General features: G+C 31.8%; 2 protein-coding genes across 7 annotated transcripts in view; one reads left to right on the top strand and one right to left on the bottom strand.

Moving 5' to 3' along the window:
• LOC148627992 (uncharacterized) overlaps nt 1-1995 on the bottom strand; it is a 14087-nt gene extending 12092 nt beyond the window's left edge. The window contains exons 1-2 of one of the 3 annotated variants that reach the window (XM_088582903.1): nt 1898-1988; nt 745-881 (exon numbers count right to left, since the gene is read on the bottom strand). The gene's annotated coding sequence lies outside the window, so the exon portion shown is untranslated. Of the gene's footprint in view, nt 1-744; nt 882-1207; nt 1818-1897 lie in introns of those variants that run through there. The other 2 variants (XM_088582900.1, XM_088582912.1) reach the window with 2 other exon arrangements.
• The window catches only part of LOC148627993 (uncharacterized), a 19992-nt gene extending 3090 nt beyond the window's left edge, over nt 1-16902 (top strand). For 2 of the 4 annotated variants that reach the window (XM_088582876.1, XM_088582886.1), the window contains exons 2-6: nt 5662-5798; nt 7369-7592; nt 8495-8639; nt 9484-9789; nt 11264-16902. In XM_088582876.1, coding sequence (XP_088439002.1) covers nt 5723-5798; nt 7369-7592; nt 8495-8639; nt 9484-9789; nt 11264-11325 — 813 coding nt within the window. In that variant the 5' untranslated portion in view covers nt 5662-5722 and the 3' untranslated portion in view covers nt 11326-16902. Of the gene's footprint in view, nt 1-3503; nt 3562-5347; nt 5387-5661; nt 5799-7368; nt 7593-8494; nt 8640-9483; nt 9790-11263 lie in introns of those variants that run through there. The other 2 variants (XM_088582867.1, XM_088582859.1) reach the window with 2 other exon arrangements.
• Nucleotides 16903-17754: the final 852 nt, after the last annotated feature.

Consider the following 17754-nt stretch of genomic DNA (forward strand, 5'->3'; position numbering starts at 1 on the left):
ATTGTATGAGCAAATCTGCAATAGAAATTAAAGGCTAAAAACCACTAATTCCACTTCCCATAGGCTTCTATGCTAATTTCACAATATTCAATGGCTTCTCTGGACTTTACCTTAACTTTAACCTGCAGAGGACTATATATTAGCATTATTCTACATATGTCAGCTCACAATCCTCAGAATGGCATGTGGGGTTAGCAGACTTGCAGTGCAGTACTGGTCACTGGAAGTGAAGTGTCTATAAATAGCATGGGAAATCCCAGTGTTTTCACAAGATAGGGGTATATTAAGAAATCATTATGGAGAATAGGCTTCACATCACAAGAAGCAAAATACACCTATAAAATGTACAGAAATGTTTTTCCTTTCAGAAACTGTTTAAATTTTTTAAATAAGATGAGAACTTTTTTCACAGCACTATGAGAAACAGGGGTAATTTCTGCGTAGGACTATTTTTGCGTACATTCCAAATGCTCATTGGTTGTATTGGTGGTCTGTAACCTAAAGATACATGTATTTTATTATTGTTATAGCCTTTTAAACTGTGTTAATGTTAAAATATTATCATTTAAAAAAAAAGATGAATACTTTTACATTTAATGTTTAGATTTTATAACTTTCCTTTTTTGTTATTTAACTAGTATTTTAATAATATTATCCTATTATAAGTGATAAAATAACTTAATTAAATGTTTCATTGTTGATTTTTTATGTGATGTAATCATATATTCAATAAAGTTTAAATACCTCAATTTATTTCCTCTCTGTCATTAATAGACTTTTTTCCTAAGGTAATTATTGAAACCAGAATGTGGGGGATGATTAGCCGTGCAGCTCCAAGTTCTCAACTTGGGGACAGGGAGCCCCTGCCTTTATTATATTTTCTGTTGGAGGAAAGATATTAAAATATTTCTTCTGGCAATGAAGCTCAGAACCCTTAGGTGCACAGACTTCTAATATGGCTCAGTCGCTCTGTATATGTATTATACTAATATACAATGTACATGTAGTGTATCTTGTCCAGTGATGATAAGTTATTCTCTTTAGTATAAGATTAAATGAAACATACAATTGTATACACATGTGTATAAAGTTTTAAACTAAGATTTTTCTGGTTTAAATTTGTGATTATTACAAAAACTGGGTATTTCTTAGTTTTTCAGGTACCTTCTTTTCATATATATTCTTACTCGATTGAGTAAACATTTACCAATATTATATACTGGTCAGAGAGTACATGTAGATCTCGCCACTTCATTCACAAATAAAATTCTAGCCAATTTGCTGAGTAACTGTTTATTTTCCACTGACATCATCCATGAATAGCACTTTGAAAAGATTGCCTAATCTAGTTTTTATAACAAGTTTTGTTTTGAATATTTTTAATCATGATTTTTCATAGAGAATGTCCGAAAATCTGGTGGTAATAGCTACTTGCTGGTGACATTTACTCCTTGACAAGAAAATGCTTACAGTTTTTGTTCAATGTAATGTCTACAAACACTTCTATGCTGTGCTTGCCCCTGGCGAGCCCTAATATTTGGTCAAATACATTTTGTAAACTAGTATTCCTTGTATCACATGACATGTGTATTCTTTGTGTGATATGAAAAGCAATTTGAAGCACATTGAAATAAGATAATTACTTGAGCAAAAACAATTCCTTGCATGTCAATTCAAAATATAAACTAACTGTCACTGAAGTACTCTAAAATATAGCAGTACACATATGTGTACATACATGGCATGATCATAACAGTAACATGGACATGTAATGTAAATAAGATTCACGAACTACAGAACTAGGCAACAATCAACCACTCTTTGGCAAGACCAAGTTGAAATAAAGATATATTAAGTTGTAATATAAAAAGAGGTAAAACAAATATCTAAACATTACAAATCACTTATTCAGCAGGTAAAGATATTCTCTTTAGTACACAGCTAGCAACAGCACCTCATTATAATAATTTTGTGGTACTCATTCAAACCAAAAAGCTCAATGTTTATTGGACGCTTGAATTTAGTACGGTGAAGTGGAGAATTCAAAATTCTTCTGTGGCAGATATGTGCAGGAAACTTTGTCTGTCATGGGGGAAAATACGCTTAGTAAAAGTAGTCCAGTAAAGTTCAGAGGGTAAAGGAATAAATTGATACAACTTTTCCTGTAGGCAGTTCCACATCTTCACATAACAATTTATGAATATATGACCTATATTACAAAAACTCCAGATTTTTTTTTAATTACTATATAACGGAATTTTCGGGGCGGTTACTATTAATCGCACGTGGTTATTCGACACATAGTAATTAATGCGACACATATTTTATGGAAAGTACTAATTTACTTTTATTGTGATTCCCTAGCTTTTGGCTGTAAAAGGGAAGAAATACGTTCTATTGAACGTTTATACGTATAAATACATTATATAAACTTAATGATGAAGTTTATATTTTTTACAGTGAATTGATCGTAGATTTATAAAAGATTAAATTAATTCACATGATTTTTATCAATTCATACATAGTTTAATATTGATTCCAGTCCATATATAAAAAGCGAATAAAGCTTGCTCTTATATCTATATATAGAAATTCGTCCAAAATTTCATATATTGGCTACTTGAGAAACTGTTGTCAAATCAAAACACTACATATTGAAGCTTCGATTTCTAGTCAAAACACTCACCATACACAAAACGTTACAAAGATATACATGTTATTTGTTCGGAACTATACTAGCTCTACATTTTCGAAAAAAAACTTCCTTACAGTTTTGATAAAACGTGGCATTCTTTGCAGAACCAGAAACTGTCTTTTGCTGGCTCCTAGAAATGAAGATATCCCAAATCAAATTCAATAGATGGTGAATGACATGAATCCACCTTTCAAGAGGGAACCTATCAATTTAAATGCTTCGCTCGCACCTATGGCTAGTACGTGGGTCCGAGAGCGTTTCCACACTCTTAACTATCTGGGAGTACGTCAACGTGTAGAGTGAGGAAATGATATCCTTGAACCTCCCTTTTTATTGCCATCTCTCCGGAACCCGCTTTTCAAACTCAGTGGAATCGCCCGATGGAATTGCAGCATCTTACGTTATAAGAATAATTACCGGTGCACCTGGTCCATGCTCCCAGTTTTTAGTAGAGTCCGAGTTGCTCATTTACTTTTGTTACTTTGTATGTATGATTTTAGTTACTTAATGTTCTTTGTTGTGTATGTCTGTTTTCCATGTCTGGTCTTTGTCCCTGGATTACATTCTTTTGATTACCGTTATAACCTAGGTTCCCTTAATTACTCTTTTAAAGAATTATTAACTTGAAAAGGGATACAGTTTACTATGATTACAAAATCATGTCGATTAAAAGCTCAATAGAGCTTATGTTTAATTATCATGTCGACTCTAAATAAAACTTATCTATTCAATTTATTAACGAAATCGAATTTGCGAAATCGTGCAAAATAATATAAATGAACACTTTAAATACGACGTAAACGTTTTGTTGACCAAGGTATTTTCTTAAGAGTTTGTCTAATGACCAAAGAAATTATTTTGGAACTGTAAGTAAATAAGTAGTGTGTGGTCCTTACTACTCAGAGATCCCCTTACAGACACTATTTGAGATACTGGATCCCAGTCTATGTGCTGTCACGATAAGACTCTGTATGGAGTCTTGACAAGTGTATTGGCTGTGTACTGTTGATTGCATAGAAAGTCAAAGAACAAAAACACTTCCTATCTTATCCATGTCTTTGTAAATAATTCCTCTTATTTGCATAACATAACACCAAAAAGTAGAACATTCCTCGAAATTGCATAAATATTTTTCAAATTATACTAAAAAATGTACCTAAATGGGTAAAACAACAATACATCGTTACTGAAATACCTCAATTTTCTAAATAACTGTTTTTACAACAGTGCCGTGCCCAGATTTATCCGGGATTGCTCCTGGTTCCACTTTATTGGTTCTGGTAGTAATAATCTTTTTTGAGGAAAGCACAATTTGTGTCCATCTGCAAGCAGCCTGACTGAGCTTTAAAATGAGGCTATCTGATACAGAATTTGTTAAAAAATAATGATTTGAGAGCTGATAGAAGCAGTCATGAGTTTCTGCTGCACAAAAAAGATTTTTGAGGGGGTAGGGTTTATTTCTCAGCCCTCGCCAGAGCAGAATTAATCGGTAGTGCTCTATTTTGCCTGGAATCTACTTGTAAATAAGAATGATGTCTATCACCACCATTTCTGTGTCGACCCCTTGTATTTACTACTTCTGTTTTGTGCCAAACTGAGGCCAAAAATTGGATAAAAAATCCTTATTTTTTCACATGAGTGACCCTTCAGGGGACACCTGACCCTTCACTCATTACTTTAACGATCCTTTTTTGGCTTCATGGACCTTCATGTGGTACAAGCTGTGGGATGAATGTGCTTTGGTTCCTGTTTTGCTGTTTTGAACCCCACATGTAGCAATAATGGCCAGAAATGGACAAAAATGACCATTTCCTCAAGTGACAGACCCATTTTACCGCATTGGCCCACACACTCTCCCACAACCTCTTCACCCTATCCACCCCACCCTGTGATCACCCATCCTGAACTTATAAATAACAATCAGCATCAACGCCATTGTGTAACTAATTCACATATAATTTGCATAAGTTTGATAAATATCGAAATCTAGACTTTTTTTAAGAAATACTCTGCATAACAATGGTTGAATGAGAATGAATTAAGATGATGACACTTTTAGGAGTCTTCAAGGGGAAATAATCTGACTTAAGTTTTAACATGATTTAAGTCATTGGTGCAGGGGGTTGTATTTATTTTTAGCTTGCTCTCAGTACATGTATTTCTAGTACATATAAATGGTAAACCAAAACTAAAAATTATTGTTTTTTTTTTAATTTTTGACCAGGTTATGTGGCATAATCAACTTTTGGTTAGTTTAGGCTTCATGAACAACAAAGCGGTTTATGAACAAAGATAAACCAGGGATCGACACTAACAGTAGTCCAGTAGTCCTGTGCCACCCTAATTTTGGAGAGCACTAATTGAAAGATTGTCATGGCAGTCCTATGGGCTATCTAAATTTTGTCTTATTTTTCATGAAATCTATGAACAGAACCATCATTACTGTCTGCGACTACTTGTTTTACAAATGTACATCTGAAGTAGTCCTGTTGACCACTAACAAATGAAGTTAGTGTCAAACCTTGTAAACTGTCCCAAAGCTGGTCATGCAAGCATAACTAGGTCAAAAATTAATTTTTAATCACTTAATTCAAAATTTAGATTTTTCCCTTCATCAAAACCTTATTTAATTTGAAATTATTTGGATTGCAGACTGCGGACCAATGGGTGTTAAAGATGTCACAGTACCAAGTTAGTTTATTGAAAATAAACAATCTCGCCCAGATGAGAAATAAACAAATCAAATTATCTAAGTTTAGATCCATAAAATATCTAATGTTCATAGAATTTTTAAAAGTGGTCCTGTCCATTAAAAAATCCCAACCATTGTGCTTATACCAAACTTCTCATGGAAAGCAAGAAAATATGTCTAAATTCTAGAATGAAAGTTTAATTGTACTACAAAATATAAATATAGATAATGCAATTTTTATAATAACATGATTTTTTGTTTTGTATTTGGACAGGAACTACATGTATAAAACATTTTTATGATGCCTATATAAAGATGTGTGATTCAGCCTAGCAATGGATTATCTTTATTTACTGTTTGGTGTGTTGTCATATGTAACTGCTTGGAGAACTCCAAGAAATATTTATATTGGTAAGTAAACCCCTTTTCTCATGACAAAATATGCAAATCTACCTGACTTTGAATACCTGTGTAAAAGTAAATTTGCTACTTCGGTTTAAATGTCCTTTTTAGCACATCGATTCATCAAATTATGTTTGGGTTTTCTGGTTTGGTTATATTGGCAATATTTTATGGGGTTGGGTCCTCAAATATGATTTAGTATAATGTTATATTTTAATAGGTACATCTGTACTATTCATATACATGTATTGGTGACTGGGAACAGAAACAAGCAGGGCACAAGGTGCCATACCAGCCATAGGAATGCTGGAATTGATTTTTGGGTTTGTGCTTATTGTAGAATAAGGAGCCAAATAAAAGCTACTTTGATTTTGGTAAAATTCTTTTCCTCTGACAATATAAAATCACAATCAAAGTTCAGAGCTGTAACAAGCTTGAATGATGTGTCCATATTTGCCTCAACTGTTCAAGGGACAACCTTTGTGGTCATATCAAGCTTTGCCTTGCAAAGCATTTTATTAGATTTTACCCTCAAAAAGATTCAACCAATTTTCATGAAATTTCGTAGAATTGTTTCTTTTTATTATTTGAGATCCCTTTTGATTTTACATCTTCGATTTATAGAACCTTTATGAAAATAGCTAGGATTTTCCCCAACAACAGCAATTATCTTGCAATGTTGGAGCTGATGTTTGTTTAACCTGGTATTATGTCCCAGCTCATCATACCATGTCTCAGGGACCAGGCATAATACAATCTATTTAGGTGCACATTGTACTGAATTGACTGAGCATGTGTGATGAGATGGTGTATTGGGAGATAATTTCATTGAGAGGAAAAAGATGGATTGAAGATTGACTTAGTGTCTGCATACTAAAAATGAAACTACAAATGTAATAAAGAAAATCTACGAAATTTTATTAAATAGAAGAACAGTCATATCTATTGATGATGTAAGTGGCTACGTTTGTGTACATTAAAGTGTTCCCACATTTCATATTTTCATTGACTAATCAGAGTGCTTCAATTTGTAGTACGCCTGGCTCTACTGCGAATTAGTGCTAGAACCAGGATTCCTGGCTACTATACTGTTTGTTAAATGTAGGTTGCTGGACAATAACTTGAGCAAAAGTGCATAGATCTCTGAGAAATTGTTGCACAAGGATCCATGTAACAAAAGACTATTTGCAGTTGCAATGTGGGAAACCCTTTACTTATTTTTCTCATTGAATTGACAAGTAACTTTCCATTTTACCTTGCCAAAATTTCACTAGCCAGCATGGCATAAGTACAATTCTTACACAATGAATATGACATGTCAGGTTGGCAGAAATGTAATGGGATATTTAAAATAGATTAAGCTGTAGTGTCCAGGGTCACTATTATGCTAATTTATTTGGCAAGCGTTCAATATTTAGCAATAGTCACATTCAATTTTTACTTGCATTTGGCAAGTTGGTAAGAAGATGCTTTTACACATTGCGATTGTTTTTGGGGTTATGACTTGTAAGGGTACATGTACATTGTATTTCATACATTAAAGGGTTTGCACATGTAATTTTTATTATTTTTATTCCAGAATCAAAAAAAGACTGCAAAGCAAGGGACTTTGTACCACGTGCAAAAACATATTATTTTCGAGCCCATCATAGCTTGGAATGTGAGATTCCCATTAGCATACCTTCAATTTATGGCCAATATCAGTACTGTGTAAATGTAGAAAATGCCATCATTCACGGTAATTGTCCAATAGAACTCAGGATTTATGAAGGATTGACATCATACGGTAAATCACCAAAAGTGGTATGTAGCATTAATTGAAATTACTTTAAACCAACTTTCTAATCTTTATAGAGATTTGTTATATAGTTTCCAGGTTATCTTCTGAAATTGTGATTTTTAAAATTTTAGATTTAACATTTTTGGCTTGATTTCCTCATATGCAAGTAAAATAGCTTAATCTGTACAGTATAGAGTAATCATGTGAATCAATATTCAAGTGTAAGTCAAAAGAATATATTTCAAAGTTGGAGAATAGACAGGGAAAATAGACACACACAAAACAAAGAACATGGTAACTAAAATGTATACATTGACCATTTGAATAAGTTTTGTATGGCTTTAAAATCCAGTCGACATAATGGCAACACTATGTTATGTTTCTAAGACAGTTCTGCTTCAAGTTTTGTTTTGTATTTAGCACAAACTCCCATATAAAGTGGGGACAATTACTTGTCTTGGCCAATACTTAAGTGTCAGTCCCTGTAAGAATCAGGCAGTGGGTGAAACATGGTTTAAAAAACCCACCATTTTGAAATTTTAATTTAACTATTTGTACCATCAGAATCAAGGAAATAAGACAAGATTTTCCATATCGTGTTGATAAATTGAGTTACAACGTCATTGAAATGCACTGGAAAAGAACATTTCAAGGGCAGATAACTCTGTCAAAAACCATTTTGATAACATTCAATTGAAAAAATTTCTGAGCAAATTCAGTGAGGCAGAGATCAAGTAATAGTTTTTTCATAGAAAAAAAGCATTATTAAGTGAAATTATATTGTCAGATTTGACATGTATGTTTCAATTTTTTTCCATTTTGCCTGATTCTTAAAAAAACTTAACTTAACATTACTTGTAGTTAAAATATCAAAGTTATTGTCAATCATTTTATTTTCGTTTTTTTTCTTTTTTTCTACTTTTAGACATTAACATGTGACAGTACCTCTATAACAAGTCCGTTCTGTGTATCAGGTGCTGGTAATGGAATATTTATATTGTACAAAGTGTTTGCACCATCGTCAACAAGTGAGATCTCTCTGGATATTACATATGGGCATATTCCTAGAAGTAAGTATCACTCACCAATTGTATATTCCTAGAAGTAAATATCACTCACTAATGGTATGTTCCGAGAAGTAAGTATCGCTTACCAATCGTATATTCTTAGAAGTAGTTATCACCAATGGTATATTCCTAGAAGCAAGTATCACTCACCAATGGTATATTGCTAGAAGATAGTATCACTCACCAGTTGTACCATGCCAGATTTTTATGTAATGAAAGCAAGATAACCATGATTGAAATATTGCATTGAAAACTCATGATCAAAGGAAATAGTGAAGAGCAACACAAAATAAAAGAGAAATATGTAAAAAATAGTAATATAAAAGTCATATATCCCTGCCACAAAAAAAGTTGAAGTACAAAAATCTCATAACACCAGTAACATTTGTAACATATGTAGAATCAAATTCTGGGTGCATGTACACATTGTGACTAACAATCCTACAAAATCTGAATAAAATCCTTTGACTGGACTCTGTGTAGTTGTATTCACGATGTGTTTCTGTTGTGTAGCATGTACAAATTCAGCAAAGTCCAAAACTTTTATTAAATTTGTTGAATCAAAATGGTGGTACAAAATGATCAACTACATGTGTTATATGTGACTAACAGTTCTAAAAAATTTGAACAAAATCCGTTGAATAGTTTCCAAAGAGTTGCTTCCACACAAAGGCAAGTGTGAGGAACAGATGCTGGTATTTCTTTGTCCCTTTCATGTTGCAGTTGGGGACAAAAGCGGAACATTGTTGAGTCGGCATAAAACATTGACTGAACAGTGACTTATTAGTGTATTGTCAATAGATTTTTTCCATAGTAAATATCCTTACCTTACATTATTCCATTTCAGCTACCACAGTGTTTACCCCAAACAACTATGATGATGATAACTACAGCAGTAATGAGAACATTTCTACTCTTGTACCACTTTTAGCTATTGTAGCAGTAATGATCCTGGTTTGTCTCTGTGTATATTACTGCTGCTGCAAAATGTCTAAGAGAGGTACAGCTATCCGTGAGCCTGATAATAGACAAACAACCTTTTCAGATCCAATGAGCCGAGAGCAAGGACAGTCACCTCCCATGCCCTCAGCACCAGCTTTTAACGAACCACCTCCATCTTATGCAAATACTATTCCTCTTGTGACACCTACAGGTATTTAATTCCTTTTTAAATATTTTAGGTCTGTCTGTCTGTAAATCTGTGGTTAATCTGCTGTTTGTTACATAGTCGAGCAACTGCTACAGTAATAAGTCCAAAAAGATATCAATAAGAATTATCCAGACTTTCTGGGTTGTACAAAAGGAAAACTTTGTATGCTTCCTATCTAATTAAAAAACAACAGTTAAACTGAAATGGTTGAATATTTTACCATTACAAATACTTTTCTTTGATCCTTCAAAATTCTTACTAGATTTACTAGTCTCAATTTGTTGTGATATATTACTGAATTTTCAGTACCATAATTGTGACAAGAACTGCTTTCGTCCATGAATCATTCAGCTCTTGGCATTTTTGTCAGGTGATGCTAAAATTTTAGTGAATTTTCAGTACCATATAGGGGGAAAGAACTGCTTTGTTCCATAAATCATTCAGCTCCTGGCATCTTTTCTCTGTATCTAAGGTTATGTTGTATTGAAGCAGCAAAACTTATCGATGAAACATTTTGTTACAGCACAGCTTTTTTAGAATGTGATAATGATGAATGAGACACAGTTCAGTATAGATACGATTTGCTGGAATATCTGTGATCAAACATTTGAACATTTGATGTGTTTTCCATGCCTTTTTAGGTTTCATCACTGGACATTTAGGGAGCAACCATTTGATTTTTATGGTGAGGGTTGTGGGGGTTAGGACAATTTTTTTCTGCCTAGATATTTTTTTTTTGGGGGGGGGGTTTGTTTTTTTTTTTGTTAAGGCTATCCTGACTTTTTATTTTTGATTCCAGTCTGTTTTGGATTTTTTTAAATGATACTTTTTATACAAATATGACAAATTAAAGTGTTACATACATATCCTGGATTTTTTTACCGTATGCTACCATCCTGCCTTTTTTTCAAATATAATTCAATCCCCCCCCCCCAAAAAAAAAAATCAAACTCAATTTTTTATCAACTACTTGTATGTCTAGGTTGGAGAAAACTTCTTTGTTTTAAGCCCCACCCAATCAAGAGGCATATGTTGTAAGCAGTTTTAGTTGCTGTCCAATGTCACTTAAATTTAGCTACCTTTTTTGTGGGAAAGAGTAATCAAGGGAACCAAGATTCTAGCGGAAATCAAAAGAACGTAATCCCGAGACAAAGACCAGACATGGAAAACAGACAATCATAACAAAGATAATAAAGTAATTAAAATATAATACATACAAAGTAACAAAAGTAAATGAGAAAGTCAGACTCTACTAAAAACTGGGAGCATGGACTTGGTGCACCGGTAGGGTAAGCGTCCTCTGCTTTTCTAGAAACACCCTCTGAGTTTGATTTTGCCATGTTTCACTTTATAGAATGTTAGAGAATTTTTATCGCAAAAACATCTTTGCAGTTTGGTAATGTTTCTTGTAATATACTGGGTAAGCAGTGTATAAATTTGTAAATAAATTTGCTTACTAACTTTTATTTATTTGTAGCACCTCCAATGATCAGTGAAGACCCTCCTCCTTATGAATCTGTGATCAAGAATGCAGTGTGATGATGTAAAAGACTAGAAAGACAGAGATTAGAAGTCCTGAGTTTACCTGTGCCTTTGTGTTCAAATTTACACCAGGGAATAATCTGATTCTACTGTGAAAGTATAGTGAAACCTGTATGTCAAACTTATCCTTGAGTCCAGGTTTAATTTTTGAAGATATTTATATCACAATGGTATGGAAGCTAGCTGTCCTTTGAATACTTTTAAAGTTAATTACAGTCCTTGAACCGATCCGCGCAACGATTTGACAGATCAATGACCGGATTGATCTGATTGGAGTTGTGTTATTTAAAATGACATAAGATCTGTTTGAAATAAAAGAAATGTAAAATATAAGTATAAATTGATGTTTAAATCTATTACATTATTTAAATATGCGTTAAATTGACAAAGACAACAACAAAAACTGTAGAATACAGTGACCGTTCTGTGGTCACATGATGCGATCACCGACATAATGGATCGGTTTGACGGATTGATGACCGACCGGAAACTGATCGGGAATCGATGACCAATCACAATTTTTGTTCCACAGATCGGTTCAGGTACTATAATTGGTTCCCAGGCCATTTATCATCAAAATCAATAGAGGGACAAGACATCTCTGTTTCTTTTTGAATTGCCCTCTAGTGTGATTTTTTTTTCTTTGTTCATTGCCAGAAAACATGGTAAATGAGTCACATTGAACCAAAGAAACTGTTCTAGTTGGCTGAAATCAAGGTGATCAATCATGCTTCTAAAAAGAGATGACTTTTACAACATGTTTAAGTGTTCTGCATGTAATGCTACCAGAATAAAGTACTTGTACGTACCAGTTTTCATTAATTGATCAAAAATGAGTTCAAAGAATTCTGAGAAGTCTTTTGAAAGCTTGAATTGTTTGATGAATAGCACAAATTGTACACAAGTCAGCCACATTTGTAAAATACAAATAGAATTACAAGGCCAACTTAAAAAATAATTTTGTGGTTCTCATTTTCTCTAAAGATGTTTTATTATCCATTTCTATTCCCATGATGAAATAAGGTGTATAAAGAGTACTCCCCATTATTTTTTCTGGCTGTGAATAATGTGGAAAGCACCCATTTCACATTTTTAGAGGCAATAAAAATGTTTACCTCCTTCTTTGGTCTGAGAACCAAAATATCAACTTTGAATTGCTTCAGTCAGTGGTTCAGATCTTCAGGCACAAATGAAATATATGTATTGAAATTTGTAAACCTTACATTAAAACCATTATATATCATATTATTTTATGAAATCTTGCAATACATTGTAAATTACCAGTATTGTAAATTATCGTAATTTATATACAGTGAAACCTGTCTGAACAGAACTGCTTTTGGACTTAAAAATTGGTTTGGTTTAGACAGGTGTTCAGTTTACCAATTTTCAAAATGCACATAAATTAATATTTAAGGACTTTCAAAAAGTGTATGGTTCAGACAGATTTTCAGATCTTTTTCAAATATTGCATTTTACATTGTGGATATGGCTACCTTTTATTTTGTCATGTTTCCAGCACAAGTTAAGACAGTGTTTATAGAGGACAAAGGGATTGGGCACATCCCAAATATTGTAACCATTTTTTTTCATTCCAGATATCAAATTTATGTTTTATAATAAGTGAATGTTAACGTGTAATTTACTGAAATGGTCTGAATGAACAAAGTTACACATAGGCAGTCAAACTTTAAAGGAGGGAAAATAACTCTTTGATCTATTCATATTTTAATTACAGATCTTGAAAGTATATTCTGAATTATCTGTTTCATGCAGAAAAATGCTGGTCTCTCTGACATCAAAATGAGTTAATCATTACATGGAGAAAAATTGAGGGGGTAAAATAAACTTTTTGGCTCTCATATAATAGAATCTGCGTATGTTCTTCATGGGTAGTCTCTTAAGGGTAATATTTATAAAAAGTGACTTGTAGTTCTCTAGAATCAACAAATCTCATTTAGTTATAATAATGGAACATATGAATGGATTTTTTTATGCAGAGTTTATTATATGATCCTTGTTTATAAAAGAAGTGTTTTATGGTGACATATTTTCTGTAACTAACATTCAAGAAAATTGAGCATCATGAAGAACTGTTTTGTGCATGCAAAATCTTTATAAATTTAGTTGATTATGTGTTGCATTTACATCTTGATTCAATTCTTGGTGGTTGATGTAATTTTTACTTTTTAAGTGGCAGTCTCTGTAAGAATCAGGCAGTGGGTAAAACTTGGTATGAAAAAACCCACCATTTTTTAAAGTTTAATTTGACTTTTTATCAAGGAAAAAAAAGACAAGAATTTCTGTATCATGGAGGTGCTTCGAGCTATAATTTCATTGAAATGCACTGAAAGTGAAATTTTCGAGGGCAGATAATTCTCTCAGACACCTCATTTTTCTAACATTTTATTGAAAAATTTCTGAGAAAATTCAGTGATGCAGAGATCAAATAATGGTCTTTTCAAGTAGAAAAGGATCCTGGAGTGAAATAATATTTCAGGTTGGTGGGGTTTTGACATACATATTTCTGATTTTTCTCATTTTGCCCGATTCTTACATAAACTGACACTTAAGTTTTTGTTGAAGTAATTGCAAATATCATTATATTTTTGTTTAAATGTTTGATAAGAACACTTTAAACAAATGCAAAGTCTTGCCCACTGCCATAGTAGTTACTTTTTGTTTGTTTTGTTTTCATTTTAAGGAGGTAGACCTAGGGTAAGGGACATAACTCATGAAATCAGTGATATGTTTATATTATATTCAATTTCACCAAAGCCTCTCAAGCTTTCGTTTGAAGCAGAATAAAATGAATCCAAGTTAATAAAATACTTACATAAGATTGATGTAAAATGCTGAATACAAATGTTCCAATGATTTTTAAGAGTTATGTCCCTTACCCTAGGTCTACTCCTTATGTGATATAAAAGCTACCAAAAGTATTTTTTCATCCATTTTTTTTCTTTTCCACATCAGAGTGCGTATACAATTTATATGCACAAAATGATTTTTTACATCTCAAGTGCTGTCTGTCCTGCATTTCTAGTTCAACAGATTGTTTGATACTGAATTATCGTTTTAATTTGATTAAAATAATGATATTTTTAATGGATGGTTATAAACATTAAAAAACTTTCCTTCATCATATTCTTTTAAACTTGATATTTGATGAAGCGAATCTCAATTTTGTTGTGTTTTGTTGGTTTTTGTATTATTTTATGTTTTGCTTTCATTGAATTTGTTTAAGTAGCTGTCTTTGTAAGAATCATGCAAAATCTGAAAAATGTGATACACCCCAAAAAAGGCTACATATTTTTATTTTTGTAATTAAGTTGTTTTATGGGTCTATATTATGAAATGTGTAATTATTCATTCAAATCTGCCTGCTCTTAGGTGATAATCAACATTAAAAGCCCAATAGATTGTATTGTATTTGAGTGTCATTTACAGAGTTATCTCCCTTACTTTTGAATTCTACAGTGCATTCTATACAATTTTTATCTCCTATGAGCAGGGGTTATATGAAAAACCACATGTTAATCTCTGTTTACTAAAGCATTTTAAACAAGATATCAAAAAAAATATGTAGGCTTTCCAACCATGTATCACATTTTGCATGATTCTTATATGGAGTGCTGCTTAAAATCATAACACTAGAATATAATGTAGGTTGTATGATAAAGTGATGCATAAATCATTATGGAATTGCATACATATACACATACATGTACATGTACATGTATATATATTGAATGCATATTTCTTGAATGTCTGATACCAAATGTATTGCTGTTGTGCCATATTGCATACTGTGTTGTTGAAAAATAGAAAATACTTCCTTTATTTATGTGACGTTTGTTTATGTACTAATATTTTTTTTTAAATTATTGATAAATATATAATTTTACAATGTGTGCAATACTTTATGAAAACAAAGTTTATGGTTTTTAATAAATTCTGTGATTTATTTAGGGGCATGATTATATTTTATGTATATTCATTACAAAATGAAGTCTAATGAAATGTATTTTGTTAATTAGGTAACATGGCCTTTTAATTTGCCTTTCTGCTATTTTTACAAATTTTATTTATTATTTTTTTTTTTTAAAGAAATCATATGTGATACATTGTGCATTTGTACATTGTAAAAGAAATGATATTGCATTAGTATTAATATCAGTATATTGTATTAGTATTCTTCGAGGATTATCTCCCACCTGCAGAGTTATCTTTTTATCTTTCTTAAAAGGAGATGTACACATGTGAGTCTTTGAGATTTATGAGCACAAAAGATTTGCGGTAGAAATAATTTTGGTTTTCAAATGTGTTAAATCTATATCGTAGTTTTTTTTCCATTCCTTTATAACTATGCTTCCATATTTAGGTATTGCGATTGTACACAAAAATTTGATTTTGCCCTTTATTCAATCATTACAAGATATCTTCCTTAATGGGAGACAACTCCTCACAATATTTTTATTTATATTTTGGGGGTGTAACTCTGTAGAAATTTAAGAATTCTTTTGTTCACATAGATCTGATTATTTAAAGATCTGACATTGCCATTCAATAATAATTTCTCATAATCTCATTTGAATTCTTTTATTATAAAGAATTATTTTATCTTATTACATTTTTTGTCAAGATTTTTTGTAAAAAGTATTTTAATAATGCTTCTCATAATCTCACTTGATTTTTTTTAACATAGAATTATCATATAATATTTTTACTTAGATACTGTATACAAAGTATAAAAATATCATTATGTGAAAAATAATGGATTTAAGTTGCTTTATTCTGCATTGAATGAGTAAGAAATTAATCTTTATTATACATATATAGATATTTCATTACATATGGAATAAATTAGTAATTTTTTACAATTCAACAAAAGAACATAACTTTCATGTCTTTTTCAACAGATTTCCAAATTAATAGTTACTTTCAACAGGTTTCCAAATTATAAAGTGTCTGTTTTAGAAGAGTTTTGCTTCTCCTGTCTGTTTTTTTTAATAAGTATACCCCTCTCAATGAGTAACTGTATATCTTGACTTCAAATTAATGGATTGATTTCAAATTTGGTATATGGATTCATATAGATGGGCCTAGATTGTTAGATATTTTGGTTGCTCTCTGATATTACTTCCTGTATGACTGAGGGTATGCCTAGCTTTTCATACTATTTAAAAAGTATTGGCATAAAGTAATTGAAATTTTTAAAAAGAAAAAATTCAAAGTTTGAGATTCGTGGTCATTTCCAAGAATTTTGAAATTCAAATAGGTACACATGTATATACTTGTTCATGTATTGGTAAGTTATTAAAAGTGCTCTGCCCCTTAAAAATGTCATATCAGTAGTCAGGGGGGTGTATAATGAGTTTATTCACAAACTGTTTATTGTTATCTATAGTGCTTTGTTTAAGTGATATGTTAAAAAGTAGAATCTTGTTATTTTATTTATTTATAGTATATTTACATTTTGTGTATCATTTTGTTGACTTACATAAATCATACTTGTACTTACGTTTCCATAGAAACCAGTCGGACTCATTGTAAAAATAAAATTGTACTAGAGATGTCTTCTTTTCTTAGCAAATAGCAGACTTCTTTTAAGTTGATATTAATAAGTTGAAAGAGTAATCATAAGATGGAGAATCAAACCCAGCTTAAGACAATGTTTAGGAATAATATATCAAGTGGTGGCTGTCCTTCCGTCAAACCTTTCTAAACCTTTTAAAATTGTTGATGAAACTTCAATAAAACACTTTGAAGGTTTGGCAATGAACATAGTATAGAGATTGTGCATGATGTAAGATATCTATTATTGGATGCCTGCAAGGGGAGCTAATCCTACATAAGGGTTCACTTATTTAGTTGGGGTATCACTTTTCAGCTTATGATACTTTTCGATCAGTTGTTGTTAAAAGATGAAAAATGGATTTTAGTATGAAGTGCTTCAAAGCTCTTTAGACCACAGCCATGGCAAAAAGTGATAAAATACATGATCAATATTTTGTACTACACATAGGCTGCATCTATTCAAAAAGATAAAGAAACTAGTCCTATTAGAACCGAAATAAATCACAGAAACTCCATTTTATCTTTGTTTTACCATGGGCTGGCCATATATGTCTTATTTAAGCCCTTGCTATCATTCTTGGTAAAACAATGGGTAAATGATTTTGGTTGGCAAAAAATTCATACCGATGCACGAAGTATCAACTTTAAATTGTCATAACTTTTTCATATTTTTTAAGTTTATAAAATTGTAAGTAAAAGGACTATCTGGTATTGTATTAAAGTTGTACATTAATATTCAGTGGATATGCACTTTTGATATCATTTGACAAAATTCTGCATGAATTATTGACTAGAATTTAAATATAAACTCCTATTACAGTTTACAAGTTACAGAAATGAAAATTT

This window comes from Perna viridis, chromosome 1 (genome assembly GCF_037379345.1).
Source record: "Perna viridis isolate PV_CMFRI_1.1 ecotype Kerala chromosome 1, ASM3737934v1, whole genome shotgun sequence".
NCBI lineage: Eukaryota > Metazoa > Mollusca > Bivalvia > Mytilida > Mytilidae > Perna > Perna viridis.